Source organism: Mauremys reevesii, linkage group 9, assembly GCF_016161935.1.
Source record: "Mauremys reevesii isolate NIE-2019 linkage group 9, ASM1616193v1, whole genome shotgun sequence".
Lineage (NCBI taxonomy): Eukaryota > Metazoa > Chordata > Testudines > Geoemydidae > Mauremys > Mauremys reevesii.
The window spans coordinates 122,461-144,712 of record NC_052631.1 but is presented as its reverse complement, the minus strand read 5'-3'; the positions used below and the strand labels follow the sequence as shown (position 1 = coordinate 144,712).

General features: G+C 46.0%; 1 protein-coding gene across 1 annotated transcript in view; it reads left to right on the top strand.

The window, feature by feature from the left end:
• MELTF (melanotransferrin) overlaps positions 1 to 22,252 on the top strand; it is a 64,248-nt gene that overhangs the window by 12,834 nt on the left and 29,162 nt on the right. Inside the window, exons 3-8 of the mRNA XM_039488961.1 lie at positions 5,628 to 5,727; positions 8,515 to 8,697; positions 9,051 to 9,207; positions 12,882 to 12,949; positions 14,249 to 14,436; positions 16,904 to 17,063. Coding sequence (XP_039344895.1) covers positions 5,628 to 5,727; positions 8,515 to 8,697; positions 9,051 to 9,207; positions 12,882 to 12,949; positions 14,249 to 14,436; positions 16,904 to 17,063 — 856 coding nt within the window. The remainder of the gene's footprint in view (positions 1 to 5,627; positions 5,728 to 8,514; positions 8,698 to 9,050; positions 9,208 to 12,881; positions 12,950 to 14,248; positions 14,437 to 16,903; positions 17,064 to 22,252) is intronic.

Sequence of the window (22,252 nt, the reverse complement as noted above, 5' to 3'; positions counted from 1 at the left end):
CCAAGACTGCATTAGCTTTTTTAACGGCCACATCACATTGCCTACTCATAGTCATCCTACGATCAACCAGGACTCCTAGGTCCTTCTCCTCCTCCGTTACTTCCAACTGGTGCGTCCCCAGCTTATAACTAAAGTTCTTGTTAGTCAGCCCTAAATGCATAACCTTACACTTCTCACTATTGAATTTCATCCTGTTACTAACACTCCAGTTTACAAGGTCATCCAAATCTCCCTGGAGGATATCCCGATCCTTTTCCGAAATTGCAATACCTCCCAACTTGGTGTCATCCGCAAACTTTATCAGCCCACTCCTACTCTTGGTTCCCAGGTCAGCGATAAATAGATTGAATAAAATCGGACCCAAAACCGAACCTTGAGGAACTCCACTGGTAACCCCCCTCCAACCCGACAGTTCCCCCTTCAATACAACCCTCTGCAGTCTCCCCTTTAACCAGCTCCTTATCCACCTCTGGATTTTCATTTCGATCCCCATCTTTTCCAATTTAACCAGTAATTCCTCATGCGGTACCGTATCAAACGCCTTACTGAAATCAAGATATATTAGATCCACCGCATTTCCCTTGTCTAAAAAATCTGTTACTTTCTCAAAGAAGGAGATCAGGTTGGTTTGGCATGATCTACCTTTCGTAAATCCATGCTGAAATTTGTCCCAGTTGCCATCGGCCTCAAGGTCCGTAACCACTCTCTCCTTTAAAATTTTTTCCATGACTTTGCATACTACAGATGTTAAACGAACAGGCCTGTAGTTACCCGGGTCACTTTTTTCCCCTTTCTTGAATATAGGAACTATATTAGCTAATCTCCAGTCAAACGGTACAACCCCCGAGTTTAGAGATTTATTAAAAATCATCGCTAACGGGCTTGCAATTTCACTCGCCAATTCCCTTAATATTATAGGATGTAGATTATCCGGGCCCCCCGATTTACTTCCATTTAGCTGTTCAAGTTTGGCTTCTACCTCAGATACCGTCATGTCTACCCCCATATCTTCATTCCCATCAGTCCCTCTATCACTATTCCTTAGCCCTTCATTAGCCTCATTAAAGACCGAGGCAAAATATTCGTTCAGATATTGTGCCATTCCAAGATTATCCCTAATCTCCACTCTGTTTAAAGTTTTAAGCGGTCCCACTTCTTCCTTCTTGGTTTTCTTCCTATTTATATGGCTAAAAAACCTTTTGCTATTGGTTTTAATCCCCTTCGCTAGGTCCATCTCCACCCGGCTCTTTGCCTTTCTCACTGCTTCCCTACACCCTCTGACCTCAATAAGGTAGGTTTCTTTGCTGATCCCTCCCATTTTCCACTCCTTGTACGCTTTCTGTTTTTTCTTAATCACCCCTCTGAGACGCTTGCTCATCCAGCTCGGTCTAAAACTGCTACCTACGAGCCGTTTTCCCTTTCTTGGGATACACGCCTCTGACAACTCCTGCAACTTCAACCTGAAGTAACCCCAGGCTTCATCTGCCTTTAGATCCCTAAATATGTTAGTCTGATCCACTTCCCTAACTAGTCGCCTTAATTTAGTAAAGTTAGCCCTTTTGAAATTGTATACCTTAGTCTCAGATGCAATTTTGATTATCCTCCCATTTATTTTGAAACGAATTAGCTCATGATCACTCGAGCCAAGATTGTCCCCTACAACTATTTCCTCAACAAGGTCCTCGTTACTCACCGAAATCAGATCTAAAATGGCATCCCCCCTCGTCGGTTCAGCAACTACTTGATGAAGGAATTCATCAGCTATCACGTCTAGGAAAAGCTGAGCCCTATTATTATTACTAGCATTTGTTTCCCAATCTATATCCGGGAAGTTAAAGTCCCCCATGATCAAACAGTTCCTATTAGTATTTACCTCCTTAAAAACATTAAAGAGCTCTCTATCCATATCCAGGCTTGATCCCGGCGGTCTATAGCACACCCCAATCACTATCCCAGGGGAGGCTTTAGTAGTTTTCTTCCCCAATGTGACCATTGCCCAAACAGACTCCGTATTATCCATTGCATTGCTAGTTATTTCGTTACATTTCACCTCATTATTGATATACAATGCTACTCCCCCACCTTTACCTTTGCATCGGTCTTTCCTAAACAGCACATACCCTTCCATACCTGTACTCCAGTCATGGCTACCGTTCCACCATGTTTCGGTTATTCCTACGATATCCGGTTTCAATTCCCGGACCAGGAGCTCCAGTTCCTCCATTTTGTTACCTAAGCTTCTCGCATTGGTGAACAAACATCCTAATTTTTGCTGTTTGGCTCCTCTCACCCTTTTCACCCAACTTGGTAGGGACACAGTACTACCAGTATGACCTGTCGATCTAGTATCCGTCCCCCACCCTCTTCCTTACACCTAACCGTCCCCCTCTGGCTATATCTGTTGTTATCCTGTTGTTCTCACTCCCAATGTATAAATTTGGCGTGGAGAGCGCCTGGACCTCTCCCAACCGTCTCCCCCCAGTGTCTAGTTTAAAGCTCTTTTAATCAGATGAGCCAGCCTCCCTCCTAGAAGTCTACTTCCTTCCCTACTTAGGTGGAGCCCATCCCGTGAGAACAGTTGTCTGTCCCCAAAAGCCTCCCAGTGCCCATACATCCCAAAGCCCTCTTTGTAACACCACTCCCTCAGCCAACTATTAATCGTCACGATCCTGTCACCCCTTTGGCGCCCTTCCCTAGGGACAGGTAGGATCCCACTGAAGATCACCTGAGCCTCAATTTCCTTGAGCGTCTTACCCAACCTGGCATAGTCTCCCTTGATCCTCTCTAGCGAGAATCTAGCCGTGTCATTCGTTCCTACATGAAGGATGATCAAAGGGTTCTTACCTGCTCCTCTTAGGATCCTTTTCAACCTCAGGTCCACATCCCGTATTTTAGCGCCCGGTAGACAGCACACCCTTCTGTTCTCCGGATTGGCCCTGGTCACAGGCCTGTCCAACCTTCTCAGTATGAAATCCCCAATCACGTAGACCTGCCTTTGCCTGGGGACAGTGCGGTCCTCTAACCTATCCTCCGTACCCCCTGGTTGCAAGCTCCTTCCATTCCTATAATTCCTTGTGGTTCCCGTTAAGCCATCCTGTATCCTCCCTTGGCCCACACTTGGTGCTGCCTCCATAGACTCCTCCCCTCTTTCTATCGGACTAGCTGCTCTTCTCTTTTTCCTTGGTCTCCCACCATCAGCTACCACCTGCTTTACCCCTTCCTCATTCTCCAGACCTTCGAACCTGTTCCTTAGCTCTATTTCTCCCTCACTGGCTCTACTTTTTCTTGGCCTGCTTCTCACGGTCACATGCTTCCACCGCCCATCTTCCTCATCCGGCGGTCCCCCCCTCACTGGCCTTAGCCCCTGCTTCCCCCTATACCCCTGGGCATTCCCCTTCGGTCACTGCTTGCCATTGCTCCATCAGCTGCTCAAACCCCCTTCTATGCTCTACCAGGGTTTCTACCTGCAGCTCTAGGCCTTAGATCTTTTCCTCCAGCAGCTCTATTAGGCGGCACTTCATGCATACATAGTACTGTTCTGGGTCCCCCGCTAGAACCATGTACATACCGCAGCTGCTGCATGCTCTCATCCTTGGTGTATCCTCCGCTGCTTGGCTCATGGCTGCTGCAGTCTTGGCCTCACTCGGCGTTCCTACCTGGGGAACTCGGGGGACACGGCGCCTCCCCCTGTAAACTCCCACTCAAACTCCCCTGTTAGCAGCCCTGTTGGCCGGCTCCTGGGCCGCTGCGATCAGCTGTGCCGCTGCCTGGCTGGGCGGCCGCTTTTATAGGCCCCCTCCTCCGCCTAGCTCCGCCCCCTAATCAGGGCTCAGCAGTCTGCCCCGACAGAGAGAGAGAGACACAAGCACCCCAAAGACAGACGCAAACCCCAAATACCTGGCTCCTCCAATGGGAACTCCCACTCAAACTCCCCTGTTAGCAGCCCTGTTGGCCGGCTCCTGGGCCGCTGCAATCAGCTGTGCTGCTGCCTGGCTGGGCGGCCGCTTTTATAGGCCCCCTCCTCCGCCTAGCTCCGTCCCCTAATCAGGGCTCAGCAGTCTGCCCCGACAGAGAGAGAGAGACACAAGCACCCCAAAGACAGACGCAAACACAAAATACCTGGCTCCTCCAATGGGAACTCCCACTCAAACTCCCCTGTTAGCAGCCCTGTTGGCCGGCTCCTGGGCCGCTGCGATCAGCTGTGGGCACTGATAGAATTTAAAGTATCGCTACTCCAGGGTCAGGCCAAACATAGTCTACCATAACAGAACCTCTTGCTCCTCCTACTTCTTCTTAGGTCACAAGTACTATAGGCATTAACCAAACTTGCTTGAGATATAAAATAGACTAATCACTAGGGACATTGGCCCTATAACTGTTATCAGACAGAGTATGTATATTCTTAGCTGATTGGTAACACAATTTCTTTGACATACACAGTGATTATTCGATCCATTGGTGCTTAGCCCCAAACTAGGGTTTCCAGGTGTCCAGTTTTCAACCAAACACCCAGTCAAAAAGAGACCCTCCCCAGCCCAGTGAAAATGAGCAAGTGAGTGAGCGTGGGGGAGAGCAAGTGATGGAGGGAGGGAGTGGGGCGGGGCCTTGGAGAAGGGGTGGGGCAAGAGTGTTTGATTTTGTTCAGTCATTAAATTGGCAACCCTACCCCAAACCCATAGCAGAAAACCTCCCTTTCTAAAGGAAGCATATGTCCTGGTATTTTTCTGGGCAGTGCCAGTTTGTCATATGCAGTCCTAATGGGCCAAGATCTAATTTGGGGCAGCTACAACATCTAAGTAAATTTTGTTGTTTATGAGGAACAAACAGTCTATGGAATGAATGTTCAGTATGATAAATGTTTGGAGTGAAGAGAAAAATCAAATTAGTGCAGACACTCTCAGAGCTGTTGTTTTGTTTGAGATGAATATGAGTGGCACTTGTTCCAAGTTTCATGATGAACTCATTCAGATACAAAGTTACTAGGGAGAAAACACCCCTTCTCTCCAAGAACCATACCCAGGTCTCTGCTGACATTTTTTCTACATTTTATACCAGCATACGTTAAAAAAAAAAAGCACACTTGTCTTTGGTATCAGTATTTTTGATCCCTAAAAAATGTTGCCACAAAAGAGTCTCAGCTTGTGAACTTAAAAATATAGTCCCTTATCATTATCCCTACCTTCCAGTTTGAAAGGATTGCCTAGAGGTGAATGGCAAGCTAAAAGTGAGCCCAACTGATCAAAAATGGTGGGGCCACAAACTCACTCACAGATACTTAGGGGTGGGAGGCACACCGGCAAAATGCAGGGACCTCTCTGAAAATGAGGAGTACATAAACCACTGGGGTCACCACAGTCCTGTGCTATTCAGCAGCAGTAGGAACAACCTCACCACTGTTTTTAAACTAAAGACCCAAATCTGACTACAAATTTTTGGTGACACATATTCTCTGTCAGTTTATTAATAATCTGATTGCCATAGAAGACTACGAGAGAGAACCCTGGCAGCCAGAGATTAATATCTACTATGTTTGTAAAAGGTTTGTTGAATTTATGAAGTCACTGCCCTCAGATGGTGAAAGGCTGTTAATAACTGTGATGAAATATAAATTCTGACTTTTTACACAGAACAATTTGGCAGATGCGGTGACATTGGATGGTGGCACCATTTATCAAGCTGGAAAGGAACATAATCTGAAACCTGTGGTTGGAGAAGTATATGATCAAGGTATATATACACAAAATAATTACTAATGTTTACTGTGTAATCTCTGGGGGTGAGGACTGTGTCTTCCTACCTGTTTATACAGTGCCCAGAATATTTTGGGTACTGCAGCAAAGTAAATAATGATAATAAATTAAGGAAGGTCAAAATGTGATCATATCTAAGGGAAAGGAAACCTTGTCCTTTCATCAAAGCAGACACTGTATTTTTTCATAAAATGACCCATCACCTCATTCTGAAGCCAGAGAGGAAAGGAAAATGCCCAGATATAGGATCCAGAGATGATAGAGCCTTTTCTCCTTTCAAGAGACCATTCTGACCAGTTACACAGAAAATCTCAGGAAAGTGGTGGACTCATCATCACGTGGAGTCTTTAATATAAGTTTAGATCTCTTTTTAAAATATAGGCTTTCTTCCAGCTTCTGGAGAAATTTTGTGGTTTGTGTGTGTGGGAGGGCAGGGGTAAGACTGGATGGTTGTGGTGGTCCTTTCTGGCCTTGGATTTATTGTGAATCTGAGTCCCCGTGTTCATTTCTTTACTTCATGAGTCATGGAGAGAACAGAATTGTCTGTTTGCATTGCCCTCAATGTGTTTCTAGCACTTGCAGCTCTGCACTGAATTAATTATTATAATCAAAACTCATGCTTCAGGGCTTCTACCAGTTGCCTGCAGGAATCAGAAAGGAATCCCCCTCCTCCCATGCACAATCAGTCAATTGTATTCTGGATTTTTTCCCCCCCTTTCTCCACACTTTCCTTTGAAGCATCAGAGATTGGCTACAGCTGGAGATGGGACACCAGACAGGGTGGACTGGTGTTCTGAGGTGGTATAGACAATCCTCTTTCTTGATGCCTGGCAACCATGTCTTGCTCGTGTGCTCAGGATCATGCTGATTGCCAGATTTGGGATTGGGATTGTCAGGTTGCCTGGGAACTTGGATTTTTTTCACTTTCCTACGTAGGGTGGGGCATGGTTCACCTGTTGGGATCATTTGGGTATATCTCACTTAATCAATTTCCTGCCATATCAGGGGCCTTGGGCATTGGTGACACTTTGGTCTTTCCCAGTCTGTCCATGTGGCACATAGTTTACCTCTCCTGAGGACTGAAATGCTTTAGTTTAACTAATGTCTCTGGGCTTAATATAGCGATAGCTGGTTGAAAAATTATGGCCTTTGATATACATGAGATCAGCATAGATGATCTAATGGTCCTTTCTGGCCTTAAACACTATGAAATTATAAGAGGCTGAAAAAGAGTCAAACACTTGTTCATCCTGGGAAGCAGTGACTCTGAAAAAGACTTGGGGGGTCACAGTGAATAATAAGCTGAACATGAACTCCCAGTGTGATGCTGGGGCCAAAAGGGCTATGTGATGTCTGAACAGGGCAACATGGAGGAGGAGTAGGGAAGTTACATTACCTCTCTCTATGGCACTGATGCCCCCAGCTACTAAAATACTGTGGCCAGGTCTGGTGCAAACCCTTCAAAAAGGATATTGAAAAACTGGAGGGATTCAGAGAAGAGCCATAAGAATGATTATTAGATTGGAACATATCTTATAGTTAGAAAGTCCAGGAGCTTAATTTATTTATCTTATCAAAGAGAAAGTTGAGGGGTGATTTGATCACAGTCTACAAGCACCTACCTGCAAACAAAAATGTATTAATCTAGCAGACAAAGTTATAACAAGTTCCAATGTCTAGAAATTGAAGCTAGACAAATTAAAACAAGAAATAAGATACAAAATTTTAACGGGCAGGGCAATTAACCATCTGAACAATTCACTAAAGGTTGTGCTGGATTGTCCATCACTGGCAATTTTAAAATCAAGATTGGATGCTTTTCTAAAAGATATGCTGTAGTTCATAACATGAAGGGAGTACTAATGTAAGTAGTCCACCGGCATTTTAACTTCCATTTACTCTTACCCAGCTAAAAGCAGCTCTTTAATTATGCTGGTAAATGGTAGCTAATTGGTGTACACTAGTACTCCCACCATTGCCATCAGTACCACTGGTGGAACTGCTAGTGCAGCTGGGTGTTGGGAGAGAAATGTGAAGAAAACTGTAGACAAGCCATAGGTGACATCCTGAAGTCCTCAGAGAGTAAGTTAATGGCACTTGTGCAGTTAGCATTCAGGAGTTTTCCAGATAAAATCTCACAAGCAGGTAAATTTCAAATTAGAAATTAGACACAAAGTTTTAACGGTGAGGGTGATTAACCAAACTACAAAGGGAAGTGGTGGATTCTTCTTGATGTCTTCAGATCAAGACTGGATGCTTTTCCTTAACCTTCAGTCAAATGCAAGTTATCTTTAGTCAAACACAAATTATTTGGCTCAATATAAACGTAACTGTATGAAAGTTAATGGCCAGTGATACACAGGAGTTGAATTAGAGGATCTAATGGTCCCTTGTGGTGTTAAGCTTTATGAATTTGTGAATCACATCAACCATAAACTGGTGAAAATACTGTTTGCCCTTCATACTCTTGGTGCTAATGGACCCTGATGCTATAAAATAAAAAATAATAAATTAGAAGGTAATTATGGGGCATTTCTTTTACAAATTAAAGTCTAAATATTTCAGCTAAATATGGCTTTATTTACAAAAACATTTACACAAGGAAGAAACAACAGGCGGAATTTATTACTGAGGTGAGGGATGTGAGCTTTGTGCCCTTTGAATATGTATGTGGAAGATTATGAAAAGGTGTCAGGTCAATGTCTCTTATCGTAATACTGCTTCTATATTAGTTTCATTTTGATCCCTTTTTGTTCCTATGCAGAAATTGGCACATCATACTATGCAGTGGCTGTTGTCAGAAAAAATTCCTTCATTAGCATCAACAGTTTGAAGGGCGTAAGGTCATGCCACACAGGCATCAACAGAACAGTTGGCTGGAATGTTCCTGTTGGCTACCTCATTGATAGTGGTCACATGCCAGTGATGGGATGCAATGTTCCAAAAGGTAAGGGCTGCTGGGATGTAACCTGCTTTCCAGAGAGGCCCTGTCACTGAACATTGGCATGAATATGGGCTCCCTGGATAGCGGAAGCACTCACAGGGACAAGAACCTTGGCTTCTAACTGATTTTTTCACCTTGTTTTGTTGCTCATTCTAAGTGAGAATTGACCTGAAGCAGCTCAGATCAGAATTCAGCCCAGTGTATTTATGTATAAACTGTTTTTAAAAGCCAACAAAAGCTATTATCGCTTTTTTAATATAGAGAGATGTATAATTAAGGTTTGTTAAAATGTATTTTTGCCATTTTTGGTTTTGGTTTTAGTTGCTAAAATATTGTTACCTTAATTTTACTTGTAGCTGTTAGTGAATATTTCAGTGCAAGCTGTGTTCCTGGAGCCAATAATGTAAATTACCCAAAATCCCTCTGTCAGCTCTGTAAAGGGAATGAAGCTGGGCTGGACAAATGTGAAAGAAATTCAAAAGAGCAGTATTATGACTACAGCGGGGCTTTCAGGTAAAGTCTTGGTGATTAATGTTTAACATTTGTCTGTATGTGCTGTGCCCATTGGCAAGATATCTGAGCCCCAATTGACTTTCAGCAGAATCCCAGAGAGCCAATGAATAATGCTAGTAGAAAATCTGTTAAAACATAAAACTAAGTGAATTTATAATTTGAGATAATCTTAAAATAATTTCACTATAATTTCATTTCAGTGGTTCCCAAACTTTTTGGCATCACGCCCCCTTTTTAATTTTCAAGAAACCCTCATGCCTCCACCTCTCCTTTACCATCATCCAACCTCCCCTGCTCCTTGTCCCCTGACCGCCCCCTCCCGGAACCCCACCCCCTATCCAATGCCCCCGCTCCATGTCTCCTGACCGCCCCCCCCAAACCTCCGGCCCATCCAACTGCTCCCTTCCCCTGACTGCCCCCTGAGACCTCCTTCCCCTTATCCAACCCCCTCTCCCGCCACTCCCTGCCCCCTTACTAGGCTGCTCAGAGCGGCAGGGCTGGCTTATTGGAAAGCCTGGGAGGTGGACGAGCACAAGTTGCACTGCCTGTGCAGCAGTGTGTTGCTGCGGGGGAGGGGGGACAGAAGGGGAGAGGCCGGGGGCTGGCTAGCCTCCCTGGCCAGGAACTCAAGGGCTGGGCAGCCTCACGCTCCCTTTGGAATTTCTTCATGCCCCCCCCAGTTTGGGAACCAATGCACTAATACTCAGGCCAAAGGCATATCTGTTCTTTGATAAAAACTCTAGGTGTCATTACTTGTTTTGTGCATGGAGATCCCATTGAAGTTGTTTTTGTCTTCATCAATATTCACCTCCTGGGAAAACAAATCTTGATATTCACCTGATCACAGATCCACAAGTGCTGAACATGCTTGGATTTGATGCAATCTTAGCAAGAGCTGATTAGCCCTGACAGTTTTCACACCTGAACATTAGTCAGCTATTTGGTAAATCTGAAGCTTCCCATTTCAAGTACAATTAGTTCCCTTATCTCTTACCTAAGGGTACGTCTACACTACGGGATTATTCCGAATTTACATAAACCGGTTTAGTAAAACAGATTGTATAAAATCGAGAGCATGCGGCCACACTAAGCACATTAAATCGGTGGTGTGCCTCCACGATCCGAGGCTAGCGTCGATTTCTGGAGCGTTGCACTGTGGGTAGCTATTCTGTAGCTATCCCATAGTTCCCGCAGTCTCCCCCGCCCCTTGGAATTCTGGGTTGAGATCCCAGTGCCTGATGGGGCAAAAATCATTGTCGCGGGTGGTTCTGGGTAAATGTCGTCAGTCACTCCTTCCTCTGGGAAAGCAACGGCAGACAATCATTTCGCGCCCTTTTTGCCTGGATTGCCCTGGCAGACTCCATATCATGGCAACCATGGAGCCTGTTTTGCCTCTTGTCACTGTCACCATATGTGTACTAGATGCCGCTGACAGAGGCGATTCAGCAGCGCTACACAGCAGCATTCATTTTCTTTTGCATGATAGCAGAGATGGTTATCAGCCATACTGTACCATCTACCATGCTATTGTAAATTGGCAATGAGATGATGGTTACCAGTCATTTTGCACTGCACCATCTGCTGCTGTCATAGGTGCCCCTGGCTGAGATTGGCTGGGGGCGCAAAAGACAAAAATGGGAATGACTCCCCGAGTCAATCCCTCCTTTATGGTATCTAAAAATAGAATCAATTCTGCCTAGAATATGGGGAAAGTGTACTAGAGAACCAGTGTATCAGAGAACCAGAGAGCACAACCGCTCCGTGTCAGATCCTGCAGAAATGATGACCTGTATGCCATTCACAGGGGGGGGGGTGCCCCTGCAACAACCCCACCTGTTGATTCCCTCCTCCCCCAGCCTTCCCGGGCTACCGTTGTAGTGTCCCCCATTTGTGAGATGAAGTAATAAAGAATGCAGGAATAAGAAACAGTGACTTGTTAGTGAGATATGAGGGGAAGGCAGCCTCCAGTTGCTATGATAGTCCAGACAGAACATTAAGCAGTGTAGGGGAGAGGAGCCCAGAATCCCACTGCTATGATAGTCCAGGCAGAACAGAATCTTTTCTTTACACATGAAGAGCGGGGGCTGATGGAGCTCAGCCCCCTGTTGCTATGATGAAGATGGTTACCAGTCATACTGCACCATCTACCAGGAATAATCAGGAGTTTTTTTACCCAGGCGCCTCCAGCCAACCTCACCGGAGGCCAGCCAGGAGCACTCACGGGCTGATGATGACAGATACCAATCATTTTGCACTGCACCATCAGCCACAAGGCTGATGATGACAATGGATATCAGCCATATTGTACCATCAGCCACCCATGGGTGGGGGGGCAAGGATGTGGCTGTTGACGGCTGCAGCATCGCGTCTATCAGCAGCATTCAGTAAACATAGGGTGACATTTAAAAGAGTCAAGAGAGAATTTTTTTTCCCTTTTACTTCTGTGGGTGGGTGAGGGGGGTAAATTGACGAGCTATTCCCTGAACCACCGCGGACAATGTGTTTGACACTACAGCCATTGGGAGCTCAGCCAAGAATGCAAATGCTTTTCGGCGACTGCAGGAACTGTGGGATAGCTTGAGTCCTCAGTACCCCCTCCCTCCCTCCCTCCATAAGCATCCATTTGATTCTTTGGCTTTCCGTTACGTTTGTCACGCAGCAGCGTGCTGAGTCCCTGCTGTGCCCTCTGTCTGGAGATTTTTTAAAAATGCTTTGGAATTTCATCTTCTGATAGAACAGATTTGCCTGCCCATACAGTGATCACATCCGTACGGTCCATGCTGGAGCTCTTTTTGGATTTGGATTTCGGACTGCATCGCCACCCGTGCTGATCGGAGCTCCACGCTGGGCAAACAGGAAATGAGATTCAAAAGTTTGCGGGGCTCTTCCTGTCTACCTGGCCACTGCATCCGAGTTGTGATCTGATTGCTGTCCAGAGTGGTCAGTGGTGCACTCTGGGATACCGCCCGGAGGCCAATACCGTCGATTTGCGGCCACACTAACCCTAATCCGATATTGCAATACCAATATTAGCGCTACTCCTCTTGTTGGGGAGGAGTACAGAAACTGGTTTAAAGAGCCCTTTATATCAATTTAAAGGGCCTCTTAGTGTGGACGGGTGTGGCGTTAAATCGGTTTAACGCTCCTAAAACCTGTTTAAACGCATAGTGTAGACCAGGCCTTACTGTGCTCCCCTCCTCCTCCACTTTGCCAATGCCAGCCTCAATACCTCTTTTCTCTACTTCTTCCACTCCTCTGTGCCTTATTCTCTTCCCTGCATGTGTGTGTGTCAAAACATCCCAATTCCCAGGGCCTGGACCAGGCCCCCACAGATGTCACAAATTAAAAAAATCTGTATAATTTTATTTTAAACAGTGACTCTTCATTGCAGATTTTCAAGTGGGTCTTGTGTCTGTCTGAGACTGTAGATTTTTCAGGGCAGGGAATCATTTGATATTTGTGTCTTGTATCACACCAAGCATTGTCAGCACCTGCCCTACTAGCCATTAGCCTCTGCCTTGATCCTTACACACAGCATAAAGATAGCAAATAGTTCAGCATCTTTCTACTGGTGGTCTTTGGGTACATTGCACTGCACAGGCCTACTGTTGTCACTGAGCAGTATTCCATACTTAACAATTAATAGTGTATAAATATAGTCTGATTTATGGTAGGTGTTTGGCAGAAGGAGCTGGAGATGTCGCCTTTGTGAAGCACAGCACAGTGTCTGAAAACACAGATGGTGAGTAATGTAAGGGTTCATCTCTCACTTGAAAGTCCAGCTGTATTCTCTAAAGCGTTGCAAATCTGGTGACCCCAACCATAAGAGCAATGTCATATGTTCAGAATGTATTCTGATGCAAGGAATAAGCAAAGATGCAATAAAGCCAGAACACCATGTGAACACAAGGGAAAGAGAAATGTCCCCAGGTCAGACATTTTCAAATCAACTGGCAATTTCAGCTAAAAGTAAAGTGGGATCTTTAATTGCACTCTGGAAGCAGAGATTGACCTGAACCAAAATCCTGGATCCAAACAGTCTTGGACTTTGGGATATTTTAAAAGTTGAATACAAATAATTGTGGCTTAGGCTCCTCTCTACTCAGAAATCTCAGCAAAAACAGGCAAAAGGGAGCTTAGTTTGTGGTGCCACTAATCAATGCAACAACCCCTTATACCCATGGCACCCCTATACCCATGGCAATGTGAGTATATACCACTTAGATATCAAGGTCCCACTTTTTAAGTCCAGTGGAGCTCCATTTAGTGCAGGACACCAGGATGGGTGTAAAAGTTTGTTCTGGGCCACCCTTGTGGCCTCTGGATTTTAGGACCGTCTCAGCACTGCTGTGGTCCCCACAGGGGCGGCTCTAGCCATTTCGCTACCCCAAGCACGGTGGCACGCCGTGGGGGGCGCTGTGCTGATTGCCGGTCCCACGGCTCCGGTGGACCTCCCACAGACGTGCCTGCGGATGCTCCACCGAAGCCGCGGGACCAGTAGACCCTCCGCAAGCACGCCTGCGGGAGGTCCACCGGAGCTGCCTGCCACCTTCCCAGCGACCGGCAGAGCGCACCCCGCAGCATGCCGCCCCAAGCACGTGCTTGGCATGCTGGGGCCTGGAGCCGCCCCTGGGTCCCCAGCATAATTCAGAGCTGCCTGCACACTGTTTTAATTTATGTTCAGCTGCCTACAGTCTCATAGGGTTATATCTGAAGCCAAAGGAATAGCTTCAACCATATTATATTTCCTCCAACCATACATTGGGGAATACTCTGGTGGTTCTTCACCTCTTAGAGAGTACCCTTAGACAGGGGAAATTCTCGAGTAGCTTGTTAAGCCACCTTTATCCTGCTTTATGCAGCTGTAGGGAAAATCAGGCAGAATGTAGTGGAGAATTGCTGCTCATGTGATTAGGTACCTTAGAAATAGTGTGGCTGGATGGGTAGAGCAGAGTCAGAGGGAGACAGATGCATCAGCAGCTCTATGTCCATCGATGTGATTCTGAAAGCTGTTTCATAACTGTGTTCTATTTGATTTCAGGCCAGACTCCTTCCTCATGGGCGCAAGAGCTTCACTCCAGGGACTTCCAGCTTCTCTGCCGTGATGGCAGCACAGCTGAGGTTACAGAATGGAGGAAATGCCACCTGGCCCGGGTCCCAGCTCATGCTGTTGTCGTCAGACCTGACACTGATGGGTCACACATCTTCCAGATGCTTAAGCAGGGGCAGGTGGATTACATTTTTTGGTGTCTGTTGTACTGATTTTTTAGTTGCCCCTCCATCCACCTGGCTTGACCCTGTGGGATACTGAGCACCTTCAACTCAGTGAGAATTAAATGGGAGTGGAGGGCACTCAGCAGCTGAGAAGATCAGGCCTAGAGATGGATTTCAGCCACAAAATGTGGCTGGTGATCTCACACCACTTTCTTTGCCCCCAAATACTAAGAAACACTGAACAAGGCTTGAACTTCTTGAGGGGCAATTGTTTATGCCTTGTGAAGGTACAAGTGAGATAGTGCCCTCAATGCCAAGGTTTCCAACTAGACTTTACTTTCACCCCAGACTTAAACATAACTTAGGGTACGTCTACACTATGGGATTATTCCGATTTTACATAAACCGGTTTAGCAAAACCGATTGTATAAAATCGAGTGTGTGCGGCCACACTAAACACATTAAATCGGTGATGTGCGTCCACGGTCCGAGGCTAGCGTCGATTTCTGGAGCGTTGCACTGTGGGTAGCTATTCCATAGCTATCCCATAGTTCCTGCAGCCTCCCCCGCCCCTTGGAATTTCCGGGTTGAGATCCCAGTGCCTGATGGGGCAAAAATCATTGTCGCGGGTGGTTCTGGGTAAATGTCGTCAGTCACTCCTTCCTCTGGGAAAGCAACGGCAGACAAGCATTTCATGCCTTTTTTCCCTGGATTGCCCTGGCAGATGCCATAGCATGGCAATCATGGAGCCTGTTTTGCCTTTTGTGACTATCACCGTATGTGTACTAGATGCCGCTCACAGAGGCGATTCAGCAGCGCTACACAGCAGCATGCTTTTGCTTTTGCATGACAGCAGAGATGGTTACCAGCCATACTGTACCATCTACCATACCATAAATTGGTAATAAGATGATCATGGTTACCAGTCCTTTTGCACTGCCCCATGTGCCAATAGGCTGATGATGAGGACAGGTACCAGTCATATTGCACCATCAGCCACCCATGGCGGGGGGGGGGGGGAGCAAGGATGTTGGTGTTGCGTGCTGCAGCATCGCATCTATCTGCAGCATTCAGTAAAAATAGGGTGACGTGTTAAAGAGTCAAGAGAGGATTTTTTTCCCTTTCACTTCTGGGGGTGGGTAGGGGGGTTCGTAAATTGCTGAGCTATGCCCTGACCCACCGCGGACACTGTGTTTGACCCTAGAAGCATTTGGAGCTCAGCCAAGAATGCAAATACTTTTCAGAGACTGCAGGAACTGTGGGATAGCTTGAGTCCTCCAGTCCATGAGCGTCCATTTGATTCTTTGGCTTTCCGTTACGCTTGTCACGCAGCAGTGCGCTGAGCCCCTGCTATGGCATCTGTCTGGAGATTTTTTTTAAATAATTTTGAATTTCGTCTTCTGTAACGGAGCGCTGATAGAACAGATTTGCCTGCCCTTACAGCGATTACATCCGCATGGTCCATGCTGGAGCTCTTTCTTTATTTTGATTTTTAACTGCATCGCCACACATGCTGATCGGAGCTCCATGCTGGGCAAACAGCAAATATTCAAAAGTTCACGGGGCTTTTCCTGTCTACCTGGCCACTGCATCCAAGTTCAGATTGCTGTCCAGAGCGGTCAGTGGTGCACTGTGGGATACCGCCCGGAGGCCAATACCGTCGATCTGCGGCCACACTAACCCTAATCCGATATGGTAATACCGATATTAGCGCTACTCCTCTCGTTAGGGAGGAGTACAGAAACTGGTTTAAAGAGCCCTTTATACCGATATAAAGGGCCTCTCAGTGTGGACGGGTGTGGCGTTAAATCGGTTTTACGCTCCTAAAACCGGTTTAAACGCCTAGTGTAGACCAGGCCTTAGGCTATGGCCTGGTGTACACCTACAACTTAGTTCAACCTAGCAACTCATTCAGGGCTGTTGCACCCTGAGCACCATAGTTAGGTCGACCTAACCCCTGGTGTAGATGTGGCTAGATTGATGGAAAGATTCTTCCCTCAACCGGGCTACTGCTTCTCAGAGAGATGGATTACCTACATTAGTGGAAAAACCTCTTCCATTGATGTAGGAACCATCTACACTGTGACACTACAGTAGTAGCCCTGTAGCTGTGCTGCAGTAGTGTAGACATAACCTATGTCTATAGTACAAAGATTATACCAGCATAGCCATGTTGGCATACCTATGCAGGCATAACCCCATAGTGTAGATGCAGCCTATGCCAACAAAAGATGTTTTCCCATCAGTGTAAAAATGCCACCTCCCTGAACAACAGTAGCTGTATCAATGGAAGCATTGCTAATCAACATAGCTGCTTCTCCACTTGGTTTCGGTCAGTAGAACTATGTCAGTCAGGAGTGTGGTTTTTTTTAAACACACCTCACTGAGGGAGCCATGGCAACCTAACTTATTAAGTATAGACCAAGCATTAGATAAAGGTGTGTTTGCCTTATAGACACTTTCTCTTTCCTTAATGTTACAGCAAAGATTTCAGATGTTTGACTCTGCAGCTTACAATGCAAAGAATCTTCTCTTCAAAGACACCACCACAGAATTGGTTCCAATCACAAATCAGAACTACCAGGCTTGGCTGGGTGATGAATATATGCATGCCATGCAAGGTTTGAGCTGTGATCCCACCAGTAAGTTGGCCTTTCGATTTGCCTCTGTAATCACAAGTAGAGGTGCTCTTGCAAGAGAGACCACCTTTATTTTGTTTGAATTCATATTTGCATCCTGACCTTTTGGAGAATCCTTGAAGCACAAAGACCCAAACATCACTGCAGTTGGAGCTAGCAAAGCTTTATTGCAAACTGCATGAAAAGTAGACTCATCTTGCCCATATGAGTGGGAGGGGTTTTAGCCTGGTAAATTCATACTGTTGCCTGAAAAGACTCCCTCATTTACAGCTTCTCCTCCTTTTCTTTTTCCTGGACCACTTAGGGTTTGTTTTGATATGCTGAGTGCCCACATTTCAATCATTTAAGTATCATACTGCAGCCAGAAACATATGAAACATACAGCTCCAAATCCTGCTGTCCTTTAGGCAAACTAATGGGATGGGTTTCTCATTGTTTTGGTAGACCTTTTGTTTGAAAAAGGTTTAAGTAAGAATGGCAGGATTTGTCCTACTGTTTGGTTCCACTACATTATATTCTGTTAGCAGGTTTATTCCTTTGGTGCATGAAAATTTATTCTAGGGCTGTCAATTAATTGCAGTTAACTCACACGATTAACTCAAAAAAAGTAATCACAATTAAAAAAATTAATCGCAATTAATCGGAGTTTTAATCGCACTGTTAAACAATAGAATACCAATTGAGATTTATTAAATATTTTGGATGTTTTTCTACATTTTCATATATATTGTATTCTGTGTTGTAATATAAATCAAAGTGTACATTTTTATTACAAATATTTGCACTGTAAAAAGGATAAACAAAAGAAATAGTATTTTTCGATTCACTTCATACAGGTACTGTAGTGCAATCTTTTTGTCTTGAAAGTGCAATTTACAATGTAGATTTTTTTGTGTGTGTTACATAACTGCATTCAAAAATAAACCAATATAAAATTTTAGAGCCTGCAAGTCCACTCAGTCCTACTTCTTGTTCAACCAATTTCTAAGACAAACAAGTTTGTTTACATTTACAGGAGATAATGCTGCCCTCTTCTTAGTTGCAATGTCACCAGAAAGTAAGAACAGACATTCACATGGCAATTTTATAGCTGGCATTGCAATATATTTATGTGCCAGATATACTAAACATTTGTATGCCCCTTCGGCCACCATTCCAGAGGACATGCTTCCATGCTGATGATGCTCGTTAAAAATGAGTTAATTACATTTGTGACTGAACTTCTTGGGGAAGAATTGTGTGTCTCCTGCTCTGTTTTACCTGCACTCTGCCATATATTTCATGTTATAGCAGTCTCGGATGATGACCCAGCATGTTGTTCTCTTTAAGACCACTTTCATTACAGATTTGACAAAATGCAAAGAAGGTACCAATGTAAGATTTCTAAAGATAGCTACAAGAATCTTAAGTGCCTTTCAAAATCTGAGAGGGATGAGGTGTAGAGCATGCTTTCAGAAGTCTTAAAAGAGCAACACTCCGATGCGGAAACTACAGAACCCAAATCACCAAAAAAGAAAATCAACCTTCTGCTGGTGGCATCTGATTCAGATAATGAAAGTTTGAATTGTTATTGAGCAGAACCTGTCATCCGCATGGATGCATGTCTGCTGGAATGGTGTCTGAAGCATGAAGGGATATATGAATCTTTAGCACATCTGGCATGTAAATATCTTGTGACACCAACTACAACAGTGCCATGCGAACACCTGTTCTCACTTTCAGGTGGCATTGTAAACAAGAAGCAGGCAGCATTATCTCCTGCAAATGTAAACAAACTTGTTTGTCTGAGCGATTGGCTGAACAAGAAGTAGGACTGAGTGGACTTGAAGGCTCTAAAATTTTACTTTGTTTTATTTTTGAATGCAGGTTTTTTGTACATAATTCTACATTTGTAAGTTCATCTTTCATGATAAAGAGATTGCACTACAGTACTTGTATTAGGTGAATTGAAAAATACTATTTTTTTTACAGTACAAATACTTGTAATCAAAAATAAAGTGAGCTCTGTACACTTTGTATTCTGTGTTGTAATTGAAATCAATATATTTGAAAATGTAGAAAACATCCAAAAATATGTACATAAATGGTATTCTATTGTTGTTTAACAGTGTGATTAATCAGGTGATTAATCACGATTAATTTTTTGAATCTCTTGACAGCCCTAATTTATTCCTTTCTAGACGAATTCACCCCAGCTGAAGAAACAAAGAAGCTCCTTTTCCAAACACTTGGGATGTTATAATGCATTTTCAGGGCTCAGGTGTTTTGCAGCAATGCTCTGTGCCCTTTGTGTGTGTCTCACCTTTCCATTCTTTCCCTTCTGTTCAGTGGCTGGACAGGGAAGTGGTTCAGCTCCTAGGCTAATTTGGAATAACCAGGCCAAATTAAGGCACTCTGAAGCCCTGAGCACACTCAGCATGGACCCACTAGGGCCCTGCCTCAACACCATGGCTCAGTTACTCTTGGAGTGGCAGCAGGTTCCAGAGTAAGAGGAAAGAGGCAGCTCATACCTTTTGAAGCCATTGTTCTAGCACACTTTGGTAGGCATTAGTTACATTCAGGTTTTTCAAGCTTTTCTTTGCATCCATTCATCCTAAAAATATTATTTTTTGTAATGAGAGCTGAGATTCTGATCCCAGAATCTGACTCTAGGAACTAGGACCCTGAGCATAGGCCTGGAATGCTGAAACCTTAATCCAGACTGAATGAGCAGCCTCAGGACTGCTCTAAATTGTGCTGGTTTGTAACAATCACCCACATACCTTAAATCAGCTAGAGATCTCCAGACAGAAGTGTACTTTGAGCATGCACTGCCCCATCCACAGTTTATCGCCTACAATGAAGAGGCAGAGAATAGGTGGTATAGAGCTGGCTTATATATAAAGAGAGGAAGGAGGTGGTTACAACACCAGCTTAAGGCTTGGCTTCAAGTCCTACACTAGTACACTATTGAACTCCTGTGTGACCATGGACAAGAGACTTAGACTCTCTGTGCTTCTGTTCCCCATCTGTTAAATGGGTATATCATAGCACTTTCCTACCATGCAGTAGTGTTGTGAGGAAAATACATTAACGATAGTGGGACTAAGGTGCTGGGCCTCAGCCCAGGAGCTCTGGAACAGAGGTGGCCGGGGGGCATGGCCCCATCATTTTTTGCCAGCCATAAGGGTGAGCGATGTGGGGGAGAGGGTGGAAGGGGGCGAGCAGGGGGCGGGGTTTTGGGGGAAGGGGCAGGGTGGGGACGGGGCCTCAGGGGAAGGGACAGCACGGGGGTAGGACCTCAGGGGAAGGGTTAGGTGTTGGGGCCATGTTTCCAATGCTGGTGGCCCTCTGACTTTTAGAAGCCTTCTGCCACTCCTGCCTCAGACTATAGATTATAATTAAGGCTACATTTTAGTCATGGGTATTTTTAGTAAAAGTCATGGTCAGGTCACGAGCAGTAAACAAAAATTCATGGCCCATTACCTGCCCATTACTTTTACTATATACTCCTTCCTAAAACTTGGGTGGGAGGCTGTAGAATAGAATATCAGGGTTGGAAGGGACCTCAGGAGGTCATCTAGTCCAACCCCCTGAGTGATCTGGGGGCACTGCATGTGCTGGAGGAGGTGGCCCGGGACCCCCGCTGGTGCTAGGGGGGGAAGGCATTGGCATGTGGCCCAGGACCCCCGCTGGTGCGGAGGCGGGGTGTGTGTGTGTCGGTTGGCAGGGCTCACAGGGGCTGCCTACCTGACTCCACATGTCCCTGCAGCTCCTAGGCGGCGGAGGGGCCAGGGGGCTCTGCGCGCTACTCCTGCCACAAGCGCTGGCTGTGCAGCTCCAATTGGTTGGGAACTGCAGCCAGTGGGAACTGCGGGGGCAGGGCCTGTGGATGCAGGCAGCACGTGGAGCCCCCTGGCCCCTCCACCTAGGAGCTGCAGGGCCATGCCAGTGGGAGCTGGGAAGCCCCCCAACCCTGAGGTAAGCCCTCCACGCATCCCCCTGCCCCTAGCCCTGAGCCCCCTCCCATACATCCAAACTGCTGCTGCTGGCCCAGGGGCTACTTGGCTCGGGCAGCCCCATAGCCAGCACTGCCCAGTGCGGAAGTCACGGAGGTCACGGAATCCATGACTTCTGTGACCTCCATGACACAGCCTTAATTATAATACAGAACACAGGCACCAACTTTCCAATGTGCTGGCGGGTGCTCGACCCCTGGCTCTGCCCCAGGCCCCAGGCCCTGCTTCCCCTCCACCCATTCCCTCAAGGCCTTGCCCCCACCTGCCCCTGTCCTGCCCCCACTCCACTTTGTTCCACCCCCGCTCCACCCCCCACCCCACTTCTTCCTGCCCCAGTCCGCCCCCTCCCCTGAGTGCACCGCATCCTTGCTCCTCCTCCCTCCTGACAGAGCCCCCTGAACACTGTGAAACAGCTGATTGTGGTGGGCGGGAGGGAGGGGGAGATGCTGATTGGGGGGCCCGCTGGCAGGCTAGAGGCCATGCAGGGAGGTGGAGGTTCTGATGGGGGGGGCTGCTGGTGGGTGATCAGCACCCACCATTTTTTTCCCTATGTCGGCACCTATGATATAGAATATTCTTAAAATCCCTATACTAGAAAATGAACTTTCATGGCAGCTTGGACCACCTGATACCATGTTTGCTTTTACTTCTCAGAACCCAGAACAGCTTCAGTAATGGAGCCTTTGCCTACATAACTTGTCTGTTTTGCTGGGTTTCCAGAATCAGTTGGCCTTGAGAACCCACCACATGCATCTGTTCAGGCTGGCCTATGGTTTAACTTTTGAGATAGTGTAACTAGGATGACCAGACAGCAACTGTGAAATATCAGGATGTGGGTGGGGGGTAATAGGCACCTATATAAGAGAAAGACCCAAAAATCGGGACTGTCCCTATAAAATCAGGACATCTGGTCACCCTAAGTGTAACCCACACACCTCCTGGGTGTGGTGTTCTGTCCTATCTAGTGTTACCGAGACCACTTAGAGAGGGAGATAAAATGAGTCTGCTCTACAGCCTTAGCTAACAGCCAGTTGGCTTTTAGCTCCTGCTGCGGAGGCTCATACACTAAGCTCCAGAGGTCTCAGCTCAATCCCGCCTGCTGACAACCAAAGTCTGTCAGCATTACAATAGCACACTGGATAGGGCAACAGCAGCAGGAGTCATTTATCCATCCTTGAGTGGATTTGTAGTGTA